This window comes from Myotis yumanensis, unplaced genomic scaffold, assembly GCF_028538775.1.
Source record: "Myotis yumanensis isolate MYYU_CA2020_CCGP unplaced genomic scaffold, mMyoYum1.0.hap1 SCAF_9, whole genome shotgun sequence".
In the NCBI taxonomy this organism is placed as follows: domain Eukaryota; kingdom Metazoa; phylum Chordata; class Mammalia; order Chiroptera; family Vespertilionidae; genus Myotis; species Myotis yumanensis.
The window spans coordinates 77,457,030-77,480,407 of NW_027223760.1; the positions used below are offsets into that span (position 1 = coordinate 77,457,030).

General features: G+C 41.9%; 1 protein-coding gene across 3 annotated transcripts in view; it reads left to right on the forward strand.

Annotated features, from left to right (window-relative positions):
- HECW1 (HECT, C2 and WW domain containing E3 ubiquitin protein ligase 1) overlaps positions 1-23,378 on the forward strand; it is a 163,951-nt gene that overhangs the window by 36,456 nt on the left and 104,117 nt on the right. For 2 of the 3 annotated variants that reach the window (XM_070424742.1, XM_070424744.1), the window contains exon 1: positions 9,811-9,842. The exons of the other annotated variant lie outside the window; for it this stretch is intronic. In XM_070424742.1, coding sequence (XP_070280843.1) covers positions 9,816-9,842 — 27 coding nt within the window. In that variant the 5' untranslated portion in view covers positions 9,811-9,815. Of the gene's footprint in view, positions 1-9,810; positions 9,843-23,378 lie in introns of those variants that run through there. 3 annotated transcript variants of the gene reach the window in all.

Consider the following 23,378-nt stretch of genomic DNA (forward strand, 5'->3'; position numbering starts at 1 on the left):
AAGGCCCTTCTGTTTTGGAGGACCACAGCCGTCAGGGAATAAATTTGTTGTTGTAGTTTAGTTATGGTGTTGGCAATGTGTTTAAACATTTGGGAGGTTTCTTTAGCTGATTGACCTAGAGAGTCATATGCTGTGCTTCCTATTGAGGCTCCAGAGAGCCCAGTGCTAAAGCTTAAGAACACATATGTAGGGTAATTAATAGGGCTGTCTTTTGTGGGGTGCCTTATTAATAGTGTGAGGGAGCTGCATGGGGGTAGATCCATTTGCAATGAAGATATATGGCCAGCCATATCCCAAGGGACATCATCCTGTCATTGAGGTGGCAAGTCGATGGAAGCTTCCTTGCCACATATATAATGTAGCCCCGAGTCCCATGGAAGTGTAGCATAGTACTCTATCTGGAGGAACGTAGCCTTTGGGTTTTGTCTGTCCCTTTTGACGGCTTAGTTCAGGATCTCTGAGATAGCCCCAGCTAAAGAATTGTGCTGCTATATTACCTGAAGAGACCGGATTTAAGGGCAGATTTAATCCCTGGGATGCTTCCCCTGGCATTTTTAATCAGGAGAGTGTTGGATCTTCCCTAAATATTAAAGTGAGAGGAATTGTGTATGAGAGCCTCTCATGGGATTTTAGTGGGGTTGAATGCCTCAGGGGCCCCTTGAGGGCGATTTATGCAGAACTCAGATGTTTGAGACAGTTGTGTTGGGGAAGGACAAGTCAGCTATTGGCTGGAAACAGAAGTAGTTTTTGCCCGAACAGCACCAAAGCCATTGACAGTGACAGTGAAGTCAGTCTGTGTGCTGAAGTAAGCTCGAGCAGGGTTGTGAGATTGTATGGTTGTTCTTCTTGAGAGAGTCCCCCACCCACCACCACCACCTCCCCCCCACCCTGCCCCCCACCACCCCATGTATCTGTGCTGTTTCTAAACATGGGGCTGAGTAGTTTCTGATGGAGCATTGAATGCATAAAGGGAATCTGTGGGTTTTAGCGGAGCGGTCTGTAAAAATGGGCCCATGGAGGGGAGGCCTATTTGTTTGTGGTTGATAGTTAGAAAGATAATTCTGGTATAGGTGTCAAAATTAATCATTTATTGCAGCTATGAAAGGCCAATGAGCTTGAATTTGAAAGGCATTATGGGTATGGATGTGTAGCAATGCTGGAGTGGTGGCCATTCATAGAGTGTGACCAGGATGACCTTTGTTTGGTGTTTAAGCATATCCAACAGTCAGGTGTGCATATAGCCTGGGCAGTCATATTGGCAATTGTTTAGGAGTTATGCATTTGGGTCTTATTTATTGGGACATAATAGAAGAGGAAAGTGAGGGTAAGAAAGAAATTGGAAAGTTTCATTTTATGTGTGGTCATAGGAAATGTTAAAACAAGCCTAAAATGGGATGCCTGGCGTGTTGAGTTAAATAAGCAAATGAGGAGAAAGGTTATATAGGAGAGTAGTACTCCAAGGAAAAGCAATTCTAGGCATACTTTCCATGGGGAACGGGGGATTTTGAGACAGACAGCAGATGAATAAGAGGTCAATCCAAAAGAGCATAAAGAAATTTACAAAAAATAGTAAAATTTGAGACATGAACTTACCTAGGTGTTGCTTTCCATACTTAATTTTATAATTATTACTTATCCTTCGAGGATTTTTCTTGGAAGGTAATCCTCTTCTTTTAAAAAAAAATATTTTGTTGATTTTTTACAGAGAGGAAGGGAGAAGGATAGAGAGTCAGAAACATCAACAAGAGAGAAACATCAATCAGCTGCCTCCTGCACACCCCCTACTGGATGTGCCCGCAACCAAGGTACATGCCCTTGACCGGAATCGAACCTGGGACCCTTCAGTCCACAGGCTGACGCTCTATCCACTGAGCCAAACTGGTCAGGGTGGTAACCCCCTTCTTGAAAAGTAGTTTTAAATCTTCAAGTAGCTCTGTTATCCAGGTTTTAAAGGACAATTGTATGGTTTGTCCCTTGTCTGAGCTGGAGTATGGCTTTACCTGGGTTGGACATATCCAACTGGTAATGCCTGGTACCTTGGAGTAGAAAGTACAACAGTATATGGCCCTTTCCAAATGGGGGCTAATTGGGACCCGGAGACCCATCCCTCCAAGTGTTCATTAGGACCGATGTTCCTGGTTCATAGGGGCTTGGTGCTGGAAGGAGGTTCCTTCCATCTAAGCTCTTGTATGGCCTTTTAAAAGCTGGCCAGGGAAGTTACAACGTGTTCTATTTTGTGAGATTCCTCCTCTAGAGTGATACATGAATAGAGGAAAGGTCTTCCATATAAAGTTTCAAAAGGACTTAATTTTAATAACGTGGTCAGACTCAGAATTCTCAATAGGGCAATGCATAGTAGTCAAGCTGGTTTTGACAAGTTTCCTAAGAGCTTTGCTATGGTTCTGTTGAGATTCTGATGGGCCCTTCCTATTTTTCCAGAAGACGGCGGCCTCAGGGCTGAATATAGATGCCATTTTATGCCTGGGCTATGTGGGAGGCCAATAATGGACCCTTGTCACTTTGTAAGGAATATGGCAATCCAAACCTTGATTTATTTCCCTAAGTAGCACTTTAACAACCTCCTGGGGCCTTCTACCCATCCAGTAAAAGTTCCCTAGCCAGGAGGACATTTGGGTAAAATCTAATTGCCAATCCTCTCCTGGACATGTGCCCCGTCTTTGGACAGGTTCCAGAAGAGGTGGGGGCTGTCCAGACAGCCCCCTTGTGGGTTGTTTATGTGGCATCCCTGACAGAACGGCTGGATGGTTTTATTTAGTCCTTTTTCTGTAAATATTTGTGAGCATATCTGAGTTAATTTATCCCTTCCAAAATGGCATGAATCATGTCATCCCTTAAGGGCTTTCCATTGAATAATTTTAAGAAGATGTATAAGTTTTCCTAATTGGTGCCATTTTCCTTTAACTTTATTATGACCTTTCTGCTTGGCTCAATTTCATCTTGAGTATATATCAGGGTTGATAGTCTTTCTATGATAATTGTTGGCATTGAGGCCCCTATTAAGGGCTTATTTTCCTTGTTTGAGGCTATATCCTTTGCAATCTGGTCTGCTAATCTGTAGCCCTGTCGGTTTCCTTTCTGGTGTGCTTTGCAATGGACCACTGCTGTTTCTTTAGAGAGATGTACAGCCTCGAGTAGTTTTAAAATTTGTGTTCCATATTTTATGGGGCTATTTTTAGCTCTTAAGAACCCTCTTTCTTTCCAGACGGCAGCGTGAGCATGTCAGACCAAAAGGCTTATTTGGAATCAGTGTATATGTTTAATCTCTTGTTCCTGCCCAATTCCAGAGTCCTGGTTAATGCAATCAGTTCTGCCAATTGGACTGAGGTTCCAGGTGGTGGAGCCTTAGCTTCTATAGTTTGGTGAAGAGAACAATTTCATATCCCCCATAGCGGGTTCCATCACTCATATAGCTGCCATCCGAGAACCATATATTACCAGGATTTAAATGAGGTTCATCCTTAAGATCTTCTCAGGTGGCATATGTTGTTCTATAATTTCACAGCAACCAGGGGACATTTCCAGATCTGGGGTTGGCATTAAGGTTGCTGGATCTAATGTGGAATCGGGTCTAATTTTTATTTTTGGGTTTTCTAATAGTATTACCTGATATTTCAATAGGTGGTTGTTAGCCAATGAGGTCCCTTGAGATTTAGGACAGAGTTCATCTGATATGAGGTATATAGAATAATTTCCTGGCCTAGAATTATTTTTAGGGCTTCTATTAATACAGCTGCCACTATAATAACCCTTAAACAATACAGCCCTCCTCTTGCCACTGCGTCCAACTGCTTAGATAGGTATCCTGCAGGTCTCTTAGTTGGACCTATAGCTCGGGTAAAAACTCCTATTGCTAACTCCTCCTTCTCTGTGATATAGAGATGGAAAGGCTTTCCAGCGTTAGGTATGCCCAGGGCTCTATAAAGGCCATTTTCTGTTCTTTTCCCAGATTATGCTATGTCCCCATAGGACATTATATAGGGGGTTGGCTTTTTCTCCGTACCCCAAGATCCAAAGTGTACAGTATCCTGTTATTCCGAAAAAGGCCCTCAGTTGTCTTGCATGGTGGGCCTGGGATAGCTTGTATTCTTTCTTGGGATATCATTCTTTCTCCAGGTGTCCAGGTTAGACCTAAGAGGTTTACTTTTTGTTGCACAAATTGTGCCTTTTCTTTGGAAACTTTATATCCCCTTCTGCCAAGAAGTTTAAAGTCTGTTTTAAATACTTTCCCCCAAATTCTTTGGTGGGAGAACAAATTAGATGATCATCAACATACTGTAAGATCTATTCAACCCCCTCTAGTGCTAGGTTCTTTAAATCCTCTGCTAAGGCTTGCCCAAAGAGATAGGGACTATCTCTGAAGCCTTGAAATTGGATGGTCCAAGTAAGTTGCTGCTGAAACCCCTGTATGTCTGTCTATTCAAAGGCAAATAAAAATTGACAAGCTGGATCTAACAGGATACAGATAAAGGCATCTTTTAAATCTAATTTCCCAAGGGATAGTCTGGATTTTCAGCATTCAAGCCAGTAGCATATAACTTTTCAATTCTGCAGACCATATCCCTCTCCAAGCCAGTTAATGCCCCTGTACTCTCATCTCTGGGCCTCCATGGTCTCATGCATGTTAAGTGTCTAAAGAAATGAGGGAGGCCATGTTCACTCAAAAGAAAGGTGGGGAGCCTATACCAAGGAGTGACTCCAAAGATTGCCCTAAAGTTGCAAACCGGACATCTCTTACTATCCCTATCAGGCTTTTCTAGAGGTCTGGAGAAGCTCTTAAGGGTGTGAAACTCAGGGATTAGGAGTCTGAGCAAGGTGGAGTAAAAGAGCCCTGGGTCCCATGCAGCCCAGAAGTTAGTTCCCAGGGGAGTGCAAACGAGGGGACTCCACTGATGGGCTTGAAGGAGTCTGACAAAAAGATGGAGCATTAGGCCCTCAACATGCTCTCCTAAGTTATGGGGCCTATAACCATGTCCAGGTGCAGATGAGGAATTGCCTATTAAGAAAATCAGGCCCAATGTCTCTCTTGACAGTGTTGAAGAATGCAAGTGAGAGGGGGAGTATCTGTCTCTTTCCCAGGAAACCGGACCCTATATTCCTCTAACGTGTAGTGTGTACCCCTATTTCTGCCATACATGCAGCCATTTCCCAAAGTACAGTTTCTACAGAGAGGAAGGCAAGAATGCAGATTAAGAAGTCCAGTCAGGCAGGCCAGGCACTTTAAATCCTAACAATGCATATGTAACAAAATAGTGCACCGGGAGTGTGGGCACGGGGAAGTCATGACTGCAAGCGGAATTCCTGGAGTTTAATGTGATGCGTTGAAGTGTGCTGTTTGTGGAGGGGGCTCCCGGAAGCTGTGACACCGCTGGTTATCCCCACTCCTTTTATGTGCTTTATTTTCTCTCACCAGCTACATAAAACAACCGCAGGGACCCGGAGTACGGGATGACCAGCCCTTCTATGTGCCCCCCAGATGGGTCAAAGTTTAATTATAAGTGTATTCTGGAGTCCCTGTGAGGCTCTTACATGTTAGGAGGAAAACCCTCTGACACTCACCTGAGTGTGCTTGCTTACACAGACTAGAGGGAAGATGTGCTCCTATCTTCAGTACTAGTTCATTGCCAGGCGCTCACAGTTGCTTTTGTTTTGATGTCACGTACAATTATTGCCTCGTTCTCCTGATCCTGGACAAAAAGCAAACACAAAGTAGCCCTCCCTCCAGCCTCCTGGCCAGAGGACTTATGGTTTGTACGTTCTGAGTCGGGCACCAAAATGTCAGCAGTGGTCAGGGTGACTTCTGGCCAGAGAGAGTACTCTGTGTCTTCAGTCTTCTCTTCTTATAGGAACAAATTCCTACAAGAGACAATAAATAGTAGCAAAAACAGGTGAGAATTTATTTGAAGAAAAGGAATACACTCAGATATAGTCTGAACGGGCAAATCAGCAGGCCAAATCCCAACCAAGTGCCCCGTTTCATTGGGGTTTGGAGTGCCCTAAGTAAGTTTCCTCCTCCCTTATTTCTCAAAAATATATATCTTCAAGCTATAAGGCTCCTTTACCCAGGTGTTATGCCATCAGTTAGACCACATCCTGAAGGGACCCTAAATCTTCTCTCCTCACATAGGGGTCTGCTGCCTCCATTGTCTAGTTTTGGTTTGTCACATCTTACACATCTCCCCTGCAAGCCCCAACTGCCTTTCCCAGCTCATATCTTCCTATCTGCCTCCTCAACAATGTGACTCAGAGACGACCCCAATTCCTACTTTGTTCCCTCAGTTTTCTCCAAGAGTCGGCCTGGACCAGGAAATATTTTCCAGCTCAGCCTTGGACCAGGGTCCTAAATGCTTAGGTACTGGGGTGAGCAGAACTCAAGTCCCCAGCCACCACTTCACACCCTCCCCAAGTCAGTTTCTCCCATTTGTTCTCAGTCTTTAGAGCTTTTTTTTTTTTTTTGCTTATGGAACAAGATGATCAGTTCCCAAAAATAAAAACACATCTAGAGAATTTTGGTTTCCTTATTGCAGGATGCACAAAGTTTTTGTTTCAGCTACCTCATTGACACAGGAAGTACTATCAAAATGTCTCTTCTGTGCTGTCTGTGGACAGTAAGCAAAGAATGATTTAAAATGGTTAATATTTGCTCTGCCCCAAAGGCAGCTCAAATAGAACACACTCTTCTTTTTGGCTGCCTCTTTGTGTTTGTTTCTATGTATTCGGTAGCTCGTCTATGACTCCCAGTCTTTGTTGGGTGGCCTAACATAGTAGGTGTCTTGTGGGGTCCAGTGGTGCAGTGTCCTTGTTCACCTGAGTTGGGTGCTCTGGTAATGTCCCTTATGTGGATTATTTTGGCCCTTCTGTTGTAACTGAGTTTTGTTTGCCGTTGGCCTGTTTGTGTGTGGGATTGACCCTCAGGCTGGCTGACTAAAAGGCTCAACCCTGACCGCAGTGTGTGAGCTGCTGTGCAGGTGCTGACTGCAGCAGGGTTTGATGCCTGCTGATGTATATGTATATGTATATATATATGTATATGTATATGTATATGTATATGTATATGTGTATATGTATATGTATATGTATATGTATAATATGCTGCTTGCTAAGCTTATTGGATCCTGCTTTGCTGTTGTATAATATGCTGCTTGCTAAGCTTATTGGATCCTGCTCTGCTGTTGTCCAAAGTGGGCCACTGGGTGTGTTGGTTCTAGGCCTCTTGGGGTGGACTCTGGTACAGGCCAATATAAGATGCTTCCTGTGACTCCCCCTCAGCAACCCTGTTTGGAGCTACAAGCGATCCACTGCTTGTGGTTGCCTCTGCTGCACCTGAGTTGTGCATGAATGATCAAGCTATGCACCAAGGCTGGCTTTTACCAGCCCTGAACCTAGTGGTAGGTCAACAAAAGTTCCAAAGCACCTTGAGGTACACCCCAGTCTAGCTTTGGCTTCTGGCTGCCTGTTAGGCTCGCTGATTGGAAGAGCCTCTGGCTGTACCCCTCAGCAAGGTATAAGTTCCACTGGGTGGGGTGAGAAGGAGTCCAGAAGTTGGGACTGTTGCTTTCCCCCAGCCTGATGCCACAGGGAGGGGATTGATCTAGCTAAGAAAGAGTGTGTCTACGGTATGGGAGAATGACTTGGCACAAGGATCCTGGCGCTTGCCCTTCAGCTCCTTCCCCAGAGCCAGAACCCCAGACTCTCTTCACACGACTCTACTCCACTCTACCTTCCCTCCGCCAGAGCTCAGAGTGAGTGGCTGCAGACTAAATGTTGTGTTTTTGCCCTTTAAGCAGTTGCCTGTATTTCTAGTGGACTCCATCTCTCCCTGGTGGACAGAAACTCCGCTGCTTTTCACAGTCAGTTATTATGTGACCTTTTCTTCCTAGCTCTGGTGCTCTGGGATGGGGAGCCTGGTTTGAGGTTTAGACCCTGCATTTCTCAGGGGAAAACCCCTGCAGGTGAGATATCCCTCAGAACGTCCGCCACTACCTATCGGGCAGGGCCAGCATCTCTGCCCTCCCTACCAGTCTCGATGTGGCTTCTTCTCTAAATCCTTGGTGATAAGACTTCTCTTCAACTCGTCTTCAGGTGGTTACTTAGGATCATTGTTTCATAATTTAGTTGTGACTTCAGTTTGGTCCTGGGAGGAGGTGAGTGTAGCTTCCACCGACTGCACCGTCATCTTGGATCCCCTAGAGCTGGATCCTTTTGACACTGATCATTTTTTAATAGTCTCCACTACTGCTTCTGCTCTCATTCTTCATTGCCAGCATCATGTTTTGCAGTTAAACAGTTAAAAAACTGTAAGAAAACATTTTACACCAGTATTCTCAGTGCTAAGTTTTGGAATAAGATGAGAGCTTGAAGCTGTCACAGAAATTGGGAGTTATCAATATTTGGATAGTAATTGAGGTCATGGGCCCCACATGTGAACATATGAAGATCTGAGGGCCTCCAGCAAATGGAGCAGAGCTGGGCCTCCTGGGGTGCTGCTGGGAGGCCAGTGGTCATGACAGGGAAAGGGGCCTTAAGGAGGGACCTCCAGGCAGTTTCCTCACCACTGAGAAGCCAAGCAGCACCCAGCATGGAGATGCCACAGAGCAGAATCTGAATATATGGAGGTCAAATTCTCTCTCTCTCTCTCTCTCTCCCCTTTTCAAATTTGCTCACACCAGGGATGGGACCCTCATCTATGCACTCAGAGTGCAAGCTTGTGATTGATTCATTTCTCACACGAACTCATTTGTCAGCTAAACTTCAGGTTTCACTGGGGGTTTGAAAACCTTACATCATATATTACTTTATTGGAATAAGACCATATTGATTACTTTTATAGCAACTTTAACTTCAGAGGAAGATGAGGTTATAAAATCGGAATAAAGATTCATAAACTAAAGTGATACTTGGATTAAGAGGACTCTGGTAAGATACCTTCAGCAATTTTCCTGTGTCTGGCATCTCTATGTTCAAGGTCTAAATTTTGACAAGGTTTCTGTGTCCTAAAATGCTGTGACCAGTGATTGCCACTTGGTGTAATACTCTGCTAGACTCTAATGTAAGGGGATGGTGCTCCATCTTCAGTCTTACACATCAGAGTCCATTTCTAAGTGAGAAAGGCACCAAGATGAGTCAGTGATATTTTCAGCAGTTTAACTATAGATCCAGTTTCATTGTGGTTGAAGAGGTCTTATGAGTGGAGCATGTCTGAGGATTTTTTTAGTTTTCTCAAACATAGAATTTTCCCTCTCCAAAGACACCGTACCAAATCTTGGTTTCCTGAAAAGAAAAGAAAATGTAGGCCCATGATTCTTACTCCTTAAAGTTAAATTTTACAATCTGAATCATATTACTCATGCCCAGCCAGAGTGGCTTAGTTGGTGCACCAAATGATTGCCAGTTTGATTCCTGATCAAGGCACATACCTGGTTTGTGGGTTCAGTCCCTGGTTGGGGCACATATGGAAGGCAACTAATTGATCTCTCTCTCTCTCTCTCTCTCTCTCTCTCTCCCTTTTTCTTCCTCTCTCTAAGCATGTCCTCAGGTGAAGATTAAAAAAAATTATTCATGAATGACACAAAATATGTTGCTTGCTACATTTTGTCCATTTATTAAAGTGGGTATCATCCTCATGTAATTTTTCTTTTTACATGTCGGTTGCCCAGGACAGGTATCGTGGTGGGGTGTGGGGGCACCGAGTTCTTCATGTGGGTAATGTCACTGATTCTGTTTGCTTGGGATACACACTGAGTTAACCTCATTGGATTTTCCCCAGGAATTGATGCGCATACACGTGGTGGGTCATTATGCTGCTGCACCTGTGTAGTGTGAAGGTCAGTGTGTTTTTCTGATTATAAGAACCCATCCATGTCATTCCATTATAAACACACTCCACTCATAATGGAATGGGCCTCAGTCCGGAGCTCAGTGTGGTTGCCCAGCCCAGAGATTCTTTCAAGCGCAGTCCTGACATTTGAGATCCATCACCTTCATCAACCCCAAACCCGACTGTGCTCCATTTTAAGATAATTTTCTTTGCATGACAACTCCTCTTGTGTGATGTGAATGTACAGTTGTGAAAAGTGTATTTATCCCTGGAAAAAAACACACCACTCTATGATGGTCCTTCCCAAATGCCAGCCGGGAGCTTTGCTGGCCTGAGGTTAATTGCCTTACAGACAATATGGACACACAGAAATACCCCTGGAGACAGAGCAGCGATCTTTTCTGCTGACTCAGCGTCGGGCAGGCCCCAGGGAAGGTTGCCAGTTCATTAGAAGGGCCTCTTGCAGTTGGTGGCTCTCCCGGAAGGGCTTTCCCAGCTTCTCTCAGACATCCCTCCAAGTCCACTCCTTTCCATATTTCAGAAGTTCTACAACTTCTAGGGACAGCCCCACAAATCCTGATTTGTGTTGGATGCTTTTCCTGGGTGGGTTCCTTTTTTACTCACCACAATCTGAAGTCATGGGTATGACCGTTGTTTCTACCTTACCTATGAGGGAACTGAGCCATGGAGGGCTAAGTCACTGCTCCAAAGTGTCTGGTGTGTAAGGAGCAGGGATTCGAATGAGGCTGTCTGTCTGTCTGAGCTGGAATCCCTGTCCATAGGGCCCTAGTATTGCCCTGGGAATATGCATTCAGCCAATCCTTAAATGAGGCTTTTGTTTTAAAAATAAACAAAAGTTTACACCTGCATGGCTGTGCAGATTTACTAAGCACATCCACATGTGTATCCAGTTAATCCCTGAAATAACTCTGCAGTGAGGACAAGGAACCCAGGAGATGTTCAGTGAGGGTCTTGACATCCATCAGCTCACAGAAGGGTGAGCAACCCTCAAGCTCAGGTCTCCTCTTACACCACAGACCACTGCTTCCAACTCACCCAGATGGGAGCTTTCTTAATTGATAAGTTTTCAGTAACTTAGAGAATGAGCACTTTATGTGTTTTATTCAAGAAGCATTCAATTAGTACTTAGTCATTTGCTGCCAAATGTCCAGGGACAGTCACAGTTCAGTAATTTTAAATGCCCCTTTTCTTAGTTTGTTGTGCTGTCAGCAGAGTCTTGATTCCTCCCTGTCGTCTTCTCTATTTGGTGATAGCTTTATTATTGCTAAGAAAACATTTTCCCCAACACACAGCACCCTCATTTGTTTACATTCTCCTGGGACTCCTGAATTTTCTCTTTGACTTTAACAATACAGTGAGAAGTCTTTAAAACAACCAAGTATTCCGTTTTGGGTGCATTGGACATTCCAGGAGAATGCCCTTTCTCTCCTCTTTCTAGAACAGGTATCCTTAGAAAGTTCCATGTCCTAGAGAATCTCAGTTCATGTGTGTCTTCAGATATAAGCCTCGCCTCTAATAAGACTCCTTGGATATAACAGCAAAGCACAATGTGTTTACAGATCACTTGAAGCAGTTTATTCAGTGATCCACGAAATGCAATGGCTGGATATTCTCCCACTGTTGGCGGCAGCAAGAATGGCACCAGGTGTTAGACCCGTGGGGTCAGACTGGACTTCAGTTCAGCAACCTTGGGGCCTGAGGTCTAGCTAAGAAAGAATTCAGAGCCAAGAGTCAAACTATAAGAGAATATTTATTTAGAAAGGCACAGAGGAAGAAGAAATGAGGTCAAGAAACAAGTTATAGAGCCAAGCGAAGGGTCTTTGAAGCTTAGGAAAAAGGTAAAGTTAACCTGCCTGGTGGGAAGAAGAAGGGGAAGGGAAAACTGTGGGTGTTCTACCCGCACACAGACCCCTGGGAGGGAGAGCACTGGGTCCTTTTGTTCGAAGGGCTTTTAATGGTAGAACTTTTAGGAGAGGTCTTAGGGGAGGATCTCAGTAGAACATTCAGCAGCTTTCCAGTGTGTCCTTTCAGGGTCATGGTCTCCACTGATTGATTGGTCTGCACCAGGACAGAAGGTCATTCTTCAATGAAGCTGGTCCTGAGGTCAGCTGTGGGACTATTTGGTTTTGCTGCTTTGCAGAGCCTGGAGCTGACACACAACCAGGCCTAGATGTTATCTCCGGGGAAGAAAGATCAGGGGGTCCAAAGCACGTGACCATCGATATGCCTGGGAGGAAAGATTGCCCTTAGGAAGATGTTTTTGTTTTCCCAGTTTCGCCCATTGCTCGGCACCCTGGGTAACCTTCAGTACCTGGCCTCCTATGGTCCTTGCTCTGATCTTATCTGTCAAACTGCCAACTATACCTGAAAATTGATGTGAGCGATCTCTGCCTGATTAATGGGAGGGAGAGGACTGAGATCACAACTGATGCTCCCGAAGGATGTAGTTTGTAAAATAGGAGCATAACCACAATTTCTTGTGTTATCAGGGAAATGAACAGCCGGTATTTCTCCAATGCTAGTGGGAGTGGGGTTCTTGAACTGCTTTTAATTAGAAAGTTCTCATTTCAGATCATTCTATGTGGTCACTTTAGGTCTCTGAGTTTGTAAGGCTGCCATGCGGATCTCCCCTGAGCTTGTCAGGTTTAGTATGTAGCCGATTTTTATCCACAGTGTCTGTGACTAAGAGAATTGAAAAGAAATCTACACTCTAGATCTTTCTGCTACAAAGAAGAGTATCTTGTTGCTCAAAGATGGGTTTCCTGAAGCCTGCCAAAGATCGTGTTTTGGAAAAATAAACAAACATTAGGACTTCTGTGTTAACAATGATTAGCATTTCTGTGTCTGTCAGACTTAGATTCTGGTTGTACTAGAGGGAAGTAACACCTGTGATAAAAAAGGGAGGAAGTAGAATTCTACCAGGAATGGCAGCCTAACAGAGTTTCTTCCAGTACAATTGACCCCCCAGGAGCAAACTTGCCTGTTCAGAGACAACTGTGCTCGGTAGGAGCAGACAGGCCCACCTAACTCAGGGCACCCTAACCATGACCACGCCTTAAAGGGCATCTGAGCAGCTCATCTGTATGTCTAGCATATTCTCCAAAGAATTTAGCAAATCAGTTCTTTTGGGTTTCTCAGAATTTGATCAAAAGCTTCTGGAGTAGGGAGGCAGAAGTAAGATGTGGTCCTTTGCCAGAATTGACTACCTTTTGTGGCTGGAGGGAAGGGAAGGGAAGGGAGGGGAAGGGAAGGGAAGGGAAGAAATAGGGACAAAAACATGGCTCATTAGATTTCTCTCTATCAGAGCCTGTGTTAGGTGGCAGGGCTTGGAAGAATAGGGCATTAAGAGTTGAGGGATCTTTAAAACTTCTCATGTAGAAAGTGAGGCCTGAGAGGCTGTGTGTCATTCAAGATCAGCCAGAAAGAAACAGCAGGGCTCCGGGGGATCCACTCAGCTTCTCTCTGCTCATGACTGCACACCTCCCTCCTGATATGGAACGTTCCTGGTCAGTTCCTTCTCCTTGACCCCAAACCCTATATAATACAGGACACCTATGGTTTTGTAACTTTTGTGTCCTTGCTTAAGTCTTCCAAACTAAAAGTGATAACACAATAATTGCTGTGAGCGTCATTCTGACGCAGCAGCCCGGAGGACCCGCGGTTGAGGGTCTACTCTTTCTATTCACCATGCCCAGCAGGACCAGCGCTGCAAGCACCTTTGCTTTGACATTTTCTGGTACGGTCTTTAGAAGGTGTCTTGTTTGAATACATAATCTGTCCTGTTCTTTCAAAGTAAGCGCTTTTATAAAAGGTCTGGACTGTCTTTTAAATGTTCGTTGTTTTTTTCCTCACTTAAAGGGAAATGTATTTCTAGTCCCTTTGCAGACTCAACTCTAGAAAGGAACACAGGTACAGGAAGGATGCTTTGTGTGCAATTCAAAGCTTAGTTTAAAATAGGGCACACACATTGCGTAGATATTTTCTTCAGACAGCAGGTGGGAAAAGTGTGTGTGTGTGTGTGTGTGTGTGTAGCTAACTGTTTTGAGCTTTGCTTACTTGAGTAGTGTATAGTAAGTGATTTTCTTTTTCAGTCAAAGGAGTGCCAGCTTAATATGCAGCCACAGATGCGATGCCTCTTTTCCTTGGTAGTACTGTATTTAGAGACCATAATTCTTTTTCAACAAGATCTAGGGTCCCCTAGCACTGTTTCCAACCCACCCCCACCCCCACCCCGTGCCCATTTGCATTATGCAGAATTCTTAGAGAACACAGCATCACTAATGTTCTGTTGTGGTCTCAATACAGACTGTGTGTCAGCATATATGGGTCCTGGGTCTGCTTGCTTAGCTACACCTTCTTTCTTTCTTTTTTTGTTTTGTTAATCCTCACCTGAGGATATTTTTCCCAATGATTTTTAGAAAGAGTGGAAGAGAGGGAAGAAGGAAAGGAGAGAGAAAGAGATAGAGAGAGGAAGAGAGAGAGAGAGATCAAAGTGAGAGACACATTGATTGGTTGCCTCCCACAGAGACCAGGGATGGAACTTGCAACCCAGATATGTGCCCTTGACTGGGTATTGAACCCGTGACCCTTCAGTGTGCAGGCCGATGCTCTAACCACTTAGCCACCATTAGATACCCTGGTTGAGTAGCTTTCTGGTGAGACCCAGGCATCTGCATTTTATTCAGGTCATTTTGATGGACAGTTTGGAAACCACTGGCAACTGCATGGAGCCGTGAACTCCCCTTTCCCAAATAAGGATAATAACAGAGCAGGCACTTGGGGTTTTTAGAGAATTTAATGGTAGGCAGCATGGAGGGAAAGATCCTTACACATGCCTGGCACATAGTAGTTGCTCAACATCAGTAGAGAGGATGATGATGATAATAATGAAGATGATGATAATGATGGTAGTATTGATAATGATACAGGCTCTATTTGCACACTAATTAGATACGCATAAATTATATTCTTGTTGCAGAAGTATGAGTTTTACTTTATATACACTGAGTGGTCAGATTATTATGACCGGCCAGATTATTATGACCACCCCATCAATACAATGAAGTGAATTAGTTATGCAAATAATAATAATAAAAAAACCTTGAGAGTGTTTGCTTAGGAAGTTTTCAATATTCAGTACTTTTGGAAGTGTCAATGAAGTACTGATGGGGTGGTCATAATAATCTGGCCAGTCATAATAATCTGGCCACTCAGTGTATGTACTAGAGGCCCGGTGCACAAAATTCGGCCTGCGCCCTCTCTTAGTCTGGGACCCCTCAGGGGATGTCCGCCTGCTGGCTTGGGCCCGATCCCCCAGTCAGTGCATATCATAGCGAACGGTTGAGCGGCCTTAGCATATCATTAGCATATTATGCTTTGATTAGTTGAATGGCCAACTGGATGACTGGACATTTAGCATATTAGGCTTTTATTATATAGGATTGCCAGGAAACAATTTTCTGCTTGCCCAGCCCTCTTAAAAATATCTGACATTCTAGACCAGCCGTGGGCAAACTATGGCCTGCGGGCCGGATCCGGCCCATTTGAAATGAATAAAACTAAAAAAAAAAAAAAAGACCGTACCCTTTTATGTAATGATATTTACTTTGAATTTATATTAGTTCACACAAACACTCCATCCATGCTTTTGTTCCGGCCCTCCGGTCCAGTTTAAGAACCCATTGTGGCCCTCGAGTCAAAAAGTTTGCCCACCCCTGGCATAGACAAATACTATTACTGGAAAGTTATGTTAAGGAGTTCAGCAGAAGGTACAAGAAAGCATTAAGTCAATATGCAATCCACTGACACCATACTCACAGAAACCTCAACAAAAACCTCCTTGCCTCCTCCACCTTGGTTTATTTCTACAGATGGTTCAGCTCTCCAGCTCCCTTGGATCATCATAGGAAAATGTGTGAGCAGCAGAACTTCTTAAGTCCACCTCTGTTGAATTATCTCTCCTCTCTTTTCTTTCAGCACTGGTCTTACCTCCCAGCGAAATGGCCCCTTTGTACTTGAAAACCACAGAACAAGTTGTAATTGTTATCTAAACTTGTCTCCAACATGATCACTTATAGCTCTAAGACTCTTGGCTGTCACTAGGGGAAGGGGTATTTAATCACTTTCTCTCGAATCACTTTGTCATTCCTCACTGGGATGCCCAATAGCAACTCTGTACACTTACTCTAGTAATCCATTCCTTTTTTTCTTTATTGCATTTATGTATAAAAAAGTATTATAATTCCAGAGGGGGAAGCACAATGTTCTAGTTAATCAATATAATAAATTAAAAATGAGAACACTAACTCTATATTATTTAAGAATCAGAGCATCTAAAACCTTAGTAGGGGTGCCTAATGTGATTCAAGTTGCTTATTAATTTACTTCTAAGCAAAAGAGCTTGAAATAAAAACAATTGAGAAGTACTATTTCAGATGCCACATTAGCTTATTTTGAGAGCTCTAGCTTCCATTGCATACAGATTTAGTCAGCAAATATGTACTATATAACATATGTTACTCACTGATAAATATTTCTGGGGCGGCTACACTGGGTCAGATGCTGTGCTGGGTGCAGGGAAATGGTGAGCAAAGGCAGACCCCAATTTCCAGGCTTCCAATCTAGTGAAGAAGAAAAGTCACTCAAGTCGTAGCCGATGTGAGTATTCTGAAGGAAAAGAGTGCAGCTTCTGAGCACACATAAAGAGGGAACTTTACGGGGACTGGGATTCAGGAAGTGTCCTTGAGGAAGGGATGCTTACTTGGGAACTGAAATATGAATTATAATTAATTAAGAGAGGAAGATTTCTCTTCCTTATTATAAAAATTGATGCCATCTGCTTTCAAGAATCTGACCTTATTATTTCATATGAACAGGTATAAAAATAAAACAAGTTAATACGTGGCTTTTCTAGTACACTTTTTAAATTTTAAAGTGTACTTCTCATTACCTTGCAAATCATTTTCTATTATTTAATAGGTACATTTTTACTCTTTTCTGTGGGAAATTCCTTTTTAAGTTATTGTACCTTCTAGGTCCATCGTAGGCCATCATAAATATTTTGAGAATATTTAAGGAAAAGGATAATGACTGGCTATTTGCTTTATTATACTACCCAAAATAGTAAATCTGAAGAGTTAGTATGTTGGTCATAAAGCTATGTGTGTGGCATAAGAGGTCTACTGAGCACTGTAAAAAGGAAGAATTAGTTTAAACCAAGTTAGAATGCAGTAGAGTAAAATATGAGCACCAACATCATTTCTCCTGATTAATAATATCACAGTGAAATACTGGAATAATTAATAAGTGATACATTAGGCTAATGTGTACCAAGGGAGTGATTAAATAAAAGCTACTGCTCTAAAAGCAGCATTTCCTACAACAGAGCCTTCCCTTTTTTATCTTCCTCCTTTGCATATAGATAATGTATTACAAATAATTTGTTTGGTTTCATTTCTGCTATTTAATACTTAATTTCAACCTGAGATCTAAACATTTTAATATAATGGATATATGAATCAGGAAACAAAAATTAAGTCCTAGACAGTTTGGCTCAGTGGATAGAGCATTGGCCTGCGGACTGAAGGGTCCTAGGTTCAATTCCAGTCAAGGGCACGTACCTTGGTTGTAAGTTCCCCAACCCTGGTTGGGGTGCAGGCAGGAGGCAACCAATCAATGTGTCTCTCTCACATAGATGTTTCTCTCTATCTCTCCCTCTCCTTTCTACTCTAAAAATCAATGGGAAAATATCCTCAGGTGAGGATTAACAAAAAAATTAACAATTTGTGTTATAATGATTATTAATAGGAAGGTATTTGCTGACTATTTATTTATTTTTAGTTAAATCTTTATTGTTCAAAGTATTGCATATGTCCCTTCCCCCGCCCATTGACCCTTTCAGCACCCCTCTCCCCTGCCCCAGGCTTTTACCACCCTATTGTCTGTGTCCATGAGTTATGCATATATGCATACAAGTAACCTTGGGAAACTCTAGGTTAAACAAATTTAATCTGATAGCTTTGCCACAGGATCTCTCAAAGTGTTTTTAATATATGGCAAGGGGATTTAGAAATGCAGCATTTATACAGCTTTTTTTTAGTGTATCATCTATTAACTCATGATTTCTTGTGTATGCTGTGGGAATTGTTCATCTAAGCAATTGAGCAGAATTCTGCTTTCAGGGGAAGGATGTTAATACCAGCAGGGCAGGTTATGGCCCTAAGCAAGAGGGAAGGAGTTCAGGTCAGAGTTCTAACTCTGATAGAGTTATAGTGACAAACTTCTCGTTGCAAGGACATGGAAAATCAAGACAAAGCACAATCATATAGGCCAAGCAAACTTGCTGAGGATTTTTAAAATTTATTTTACTTTTTAATATGCTTTTTTATTGATTTCAGAGAGAAGAAGGAAGAGGGAGAGATAGAAACATCAATAATAAGAGAGAATCATAGATTGGCTGCCTCCAGCATACCCCGCAGTGGAGACAGTGTATGCAACCCAGGCATGTACCCTGACTGGTAATCAAACTGTGACCTCCTGGTTCATAGGTTGACATTCAACCACTGAGCCACACCAGCTGGGCTCATTGATCTTTTGTGTTGTTGTTTTTTTTTTCAATCTCTGTGTCATTTATTTCCACTCTGATCTCTACTATTTCTGTCCTTCTATTTATGCAGGGCTTTTCTTATTGTTCTCCTACTTATTTTAGTTGCAGGGTTTGATCATTTATTTGATATTTTTTCTTGTTTCTTGAGGTAGGCCTGTATACTATAAACTTCCCTCTCAGAAATGCTTTTGTTGTGCCCCTTAGCTTTGGTTTGTTGTGGCTTCATTTTCATTAGTTTCCAGAAAATTTTTTATTTCTTCCTTGATATCATTAGCAGCCCATTCATTGTTTGATAACATGCTATTTAGCCTCCTACTAAATTCCTAATATTTTGCTGTTTGTGTGATGTTTGAATGTTTTTGCGTGTTTTTAGTGTAGTTAATTTCTAGTTTCATGCCATTGTGCTCAAAGAAAATGCTTGATATGATTTTAATCCTCTTGAACTTGTAGAGATTTATTTTGTGTCCTAACATGTGGTCTATCTTTGACAATGTCCCATGTGCATTTGAGAAGAATGTATATTCCGCAGCTTTGGGGTGAAATGTTTTGTAAATGTCAATTAAATCCACCTGATCTAGTGTGTCCTTTAAGTCACACACAAATGGATTCTTACACCCTCGAAGGTTGGACACAATATGATCAGATGTTTTCAGTGGCTGACTCACTGGACCCACTTTTTCACAGGTCAATTAAAATCTGTACTTAATCTAACCCTAACTAGGAACCTTGATTGAAACCAATTATTGGAAAATTACATTACTTAAACTGTTACTAATATTCTCAGAGAGTTTGTTTGCTTATGGTTTGTGTGTGGGTTTTTTTTTATCAGTGTCATATTGGCTATCACCAATGTTAAGAGTAGATAAAAGACACTTGAATTACTTGGTAGGATGGAGAAAATGCTGGGAGCAATTCAGTGATACCAGTTAACTTGCTACTTGACCAGAGAATGGGAGGACCCACTCCTCTTTGGGAAGAGGAAAGAGTAGGGTGTAATCTCTGTGAGATAAGATTTTTCTTAGAGATTAGGAAGAATTGAGAAGTTGTAAAACATTAGATTCACTTTCTAAGAAGAAAGTGGTCCTTTATCCATTGCCATTTAAAAACAGGACATATCCATGGGGTGTGAACACACAATACAATATAGAGATGATGTATTTTAGAATGGTATACCTGAAACCTATATAATTTTATTGAACCATGTCACACCAATAGAATAAATAAATAAATAAATAAATAAATAAATAAAATGTTTAAAATAAATAAATAAAAACAGGACAGTTTACCTATCTCCCATGGTTCTGATGTGAAGAGATAGTGATTAAATTGCTTCCTCCAGTAGATCAATCTATAGTGTAAACTGGAACACTTGTGAATGTCTGGGGGAGACAATTAAATCCATTTAGGACATGATGAATACAGTTTAATATTAGCCTTTTTCTTACATGACTTTGTTTGTATGTTCTTTTTCCTCTGCAACATCTACTGCTAACTTATCATGTCTTTATGTATTTTATCTATTTTAATAGCCACTTTAAACTGTTATGGAAAAAGAAGGGACATAATTGAATAAAATAAATTCTATTACAAAAGCTTTGAGGGCCTTTATAATTCTAGGAGTCATACCAGGTCCAGGGAAATATAAAGAGCAGGGAACACTGAACTCAGGGTCTTCTCAGTGATGAGCATGAACAGGTCAACTAGCAATAACAAAATAAAAATCCTTTGGGGGGAATAGAACTCCTGTGGGATCACAGAGCAGAAAGGCCCACTCTCTTAGGAAAGAATGGAAAAGGATGCAAGGAGAGCTCACAACAGAGTTGGTGGTAGCACACAATCTTGAAATACAAATCCTGCCAGCAAATCTGATTGGGGAGGATGTGGGCAAAGATGCGGGGGGGGGGGGGGGGGGGGAGCTGGGGAAACGTGGTCTTCAAGGAACAACTTTGAGGCTGCCCTTCTTATTCCAGGAAAATGTCATTATTCCAATCTATTAAATTACTGACAAATGTCTTTCTTGACTAATATTTCCTTCTATGCCTTTGTTCTCACCACATGGCCAGTGATCACTGGTGTAATTTGACAGTTTCAGGAGATTGAATGGTTTCCAGATAATTCTGGTTTTAAAAAAAAAAAAGTAACACAGCAGAAGTATCTTCAACAAAAGGAAAACACTCTATACTCTCTTTTGAGACTCTGACTGACACTACAAGGGTAAAAATCTCTCTCTCATTCTTCTCAACATCAGTGTAAAAATGTCCTACTCAAGCACAAACCTTACAAATACGTAAAGGAAGCCCCTTGCAAAAAATAATGGTTTATAGGGCACCATTACAAATACACTAGATTGTTTAACCTTTGCAATTTACATTCTGTAAGCAAACATGGAGGGCCATGATAAAGAACAATCCGTAAGTTTACTTCAGAATGAACTTAAGTGTGAGGGCTTTGGTGACGACGTGAGGAAACCCTTGGCCAGTAAGCCTAGCCAACTGCCTGGGACCTACGTTCCAGTGAGTCTTCCTTACTAAAGCAACACTAGTCTTTTTTTAGGTTTTTATTAATTGAGCACTCTCAATGCTAAGAACTTGACCTACCTTATCTCATTAAATTCTGACAATAACCATTTACGTATTAGGAAACTAAGGTCTAGAAAGACTGAGTAAATGGCCTAAGCCTTAGGCCCTAAGGAATCACAGCTTGGAAGCTCATTGGTGCTGCACCAACTTGATTATGGTTTGGTCTAATTCAGTGATTTTCAACCTTTTACATCTCATGGCACACTAATTACTAAATAATAATAAACTAGTAATAAACTACTAAAATTTTTCAGCACACCAAACACTATATTACATTTTTTAAAATATGTTTTATTGATTTTTTACAGAGAGGAAGGGAGAGGGATAGAGTTAGAAACATCGATGAGAGAGAAACATCGATCAGCTGCCTCCTGCATACTCCCCACTGGGGATGTGCCCGCAACCAAGGTACATGCCCTTGACCAGAATCGAACCCGGGACCCTTGAGTCCACAGGCCGACGCTCTATCCACTGAGCCAAACCAGTTAGGGCACTATATTACATTTTTGTTGATATGACAAAAAATAGGTATAATTTTGATTCATTCACATCATACTGCTATTGTGTTGGATGTTGTCATTTTTTTATTTGATAATCTAAGGGAACAGAGGTCAGTGCCCCTGACCAAATAGTCAGGTATTGCATGCTTTAAAAATTCTTGTGGCACACCTGTTGAAAATTGCTGGTCTAATTCATAATTATATACATGACTATGTCAATTCTAAGTAGATTTTAATCTCCATCATAATATTGTAAGCTGTTTTCAGTCCTCATAAACTGTGTGCAAACTGAAGAAATGGGCTCCAGAAGCAGCCTTTCTTTTTTGGAGATTTTATAAAGGACTATGGACAAAGCATCCAGGATGGTGGTCACATTACTGAGATCCTCCCCAAAATTCTCAGAGAACCAGAGTGACTGTCAGGTGGGTAGGCTGCTGTGTTCCTGAGAGGATGACTGGTTTCCAGGCAACGCCATAGTATATATATTTTCAGAATGGCACAGTGACAAACATTTTTTATAAAAAATAAGATGTATGACTTGGCTGGCGAGGCTCAGTGGTTGAACATTGCCCTGTGAACCAGGAGGTCACAGTTCAATTCCCGGTTGGTCAGGGCACATGCCCAAGTTGTGGGCTCGATCCCAGTAAGGGACATGCAGGAAGCAGCCAATCAATGCTTTTCTCTTATCATTAATATTTCTATCTCTCTCCCTCTCCCTTCCTCTCTGAAGTCAATAAAAATATATTTTTTAAAAGTAAAATGTATGGTACCAATAATGTGCTGAGTTGCTTTCTGAAGTATGCCATTTCTATCTATAGTAATCCCATGGTTACCTCTAGTGAGACCAGAGGAATTCCTAACAAGAGACTCAAATAATGAACAAAAAAGCAGGCTACAGGGCCAGTAAGGACTCAGAATGAAGACACTGGGTTTTATCAAATTAATTGACTTTTTCCAAGTGCCCTGGACTTGGAAGATGGAAAAAGTACAAGCCTAAATTTCTGGTCAATAGACTTACATAATGTAAAGAATAGACTGCTGCTGGGGTCTGATCCTCATGGCTGGTGAAACAAAAAGTCAGTCACTTACATGTGATTGGTGTGTAAGTTACAGTCCCTGGGATCTAAATTGCATGGTCAACCCACACCCATTTTTAGAACTTAATCTTCTTAAAAACAAAAGTGTTATTAGTTGTAGAATAGTGTGTACTTTAATTGCCAGGAACCCCCAAAATGTGCATCTAAATCCCAGTGTTAGTATACTTTGGTGAAGTTAAAATTACCCTTGCTTGTTTCAAAAATGAATCCATTGTAGAAATGTTATATAATGCTCTCTCCCCACATTGTAAAAGCTATCTGTATCCAAAACAATCATAATACTGCTCTGAACAGCTCAGTTCATTTTAAGTACTCAATATTGTAAACAATAAAAACAAGCATTTTTTATTCTCAGCAGAGGCAGTGTTTTTTTTTTTATAAATAGTTTTTATTGATTTTAGAGAGAAAGGAAGGAAGAAGAGGGATAAAGAGATAGAAACACCAATAAGAGAGAAACATAGATTGGCTGATTCCTACACATCCCATACTGGGGATTGAGCCTGAAAGCTGGATTTACGCCCTGTTCAGGAATCCAACCAGTAATCACTTTGTTCATGGGTCAACACTCAACCATTTAGCCACACTGGCCAGGCCAGAGGCAATGTTTTTGACAATAACATTGGCTCTGAGGGATTGAGCTTGGATTTTATTAAAAATGATGGTGCCTGAAGATATCTATAGAAATTTTGTAAAAATTTCAGAAGGCCTGGAGATATGTAGAGTGAAAGAGAGTAAATGAAG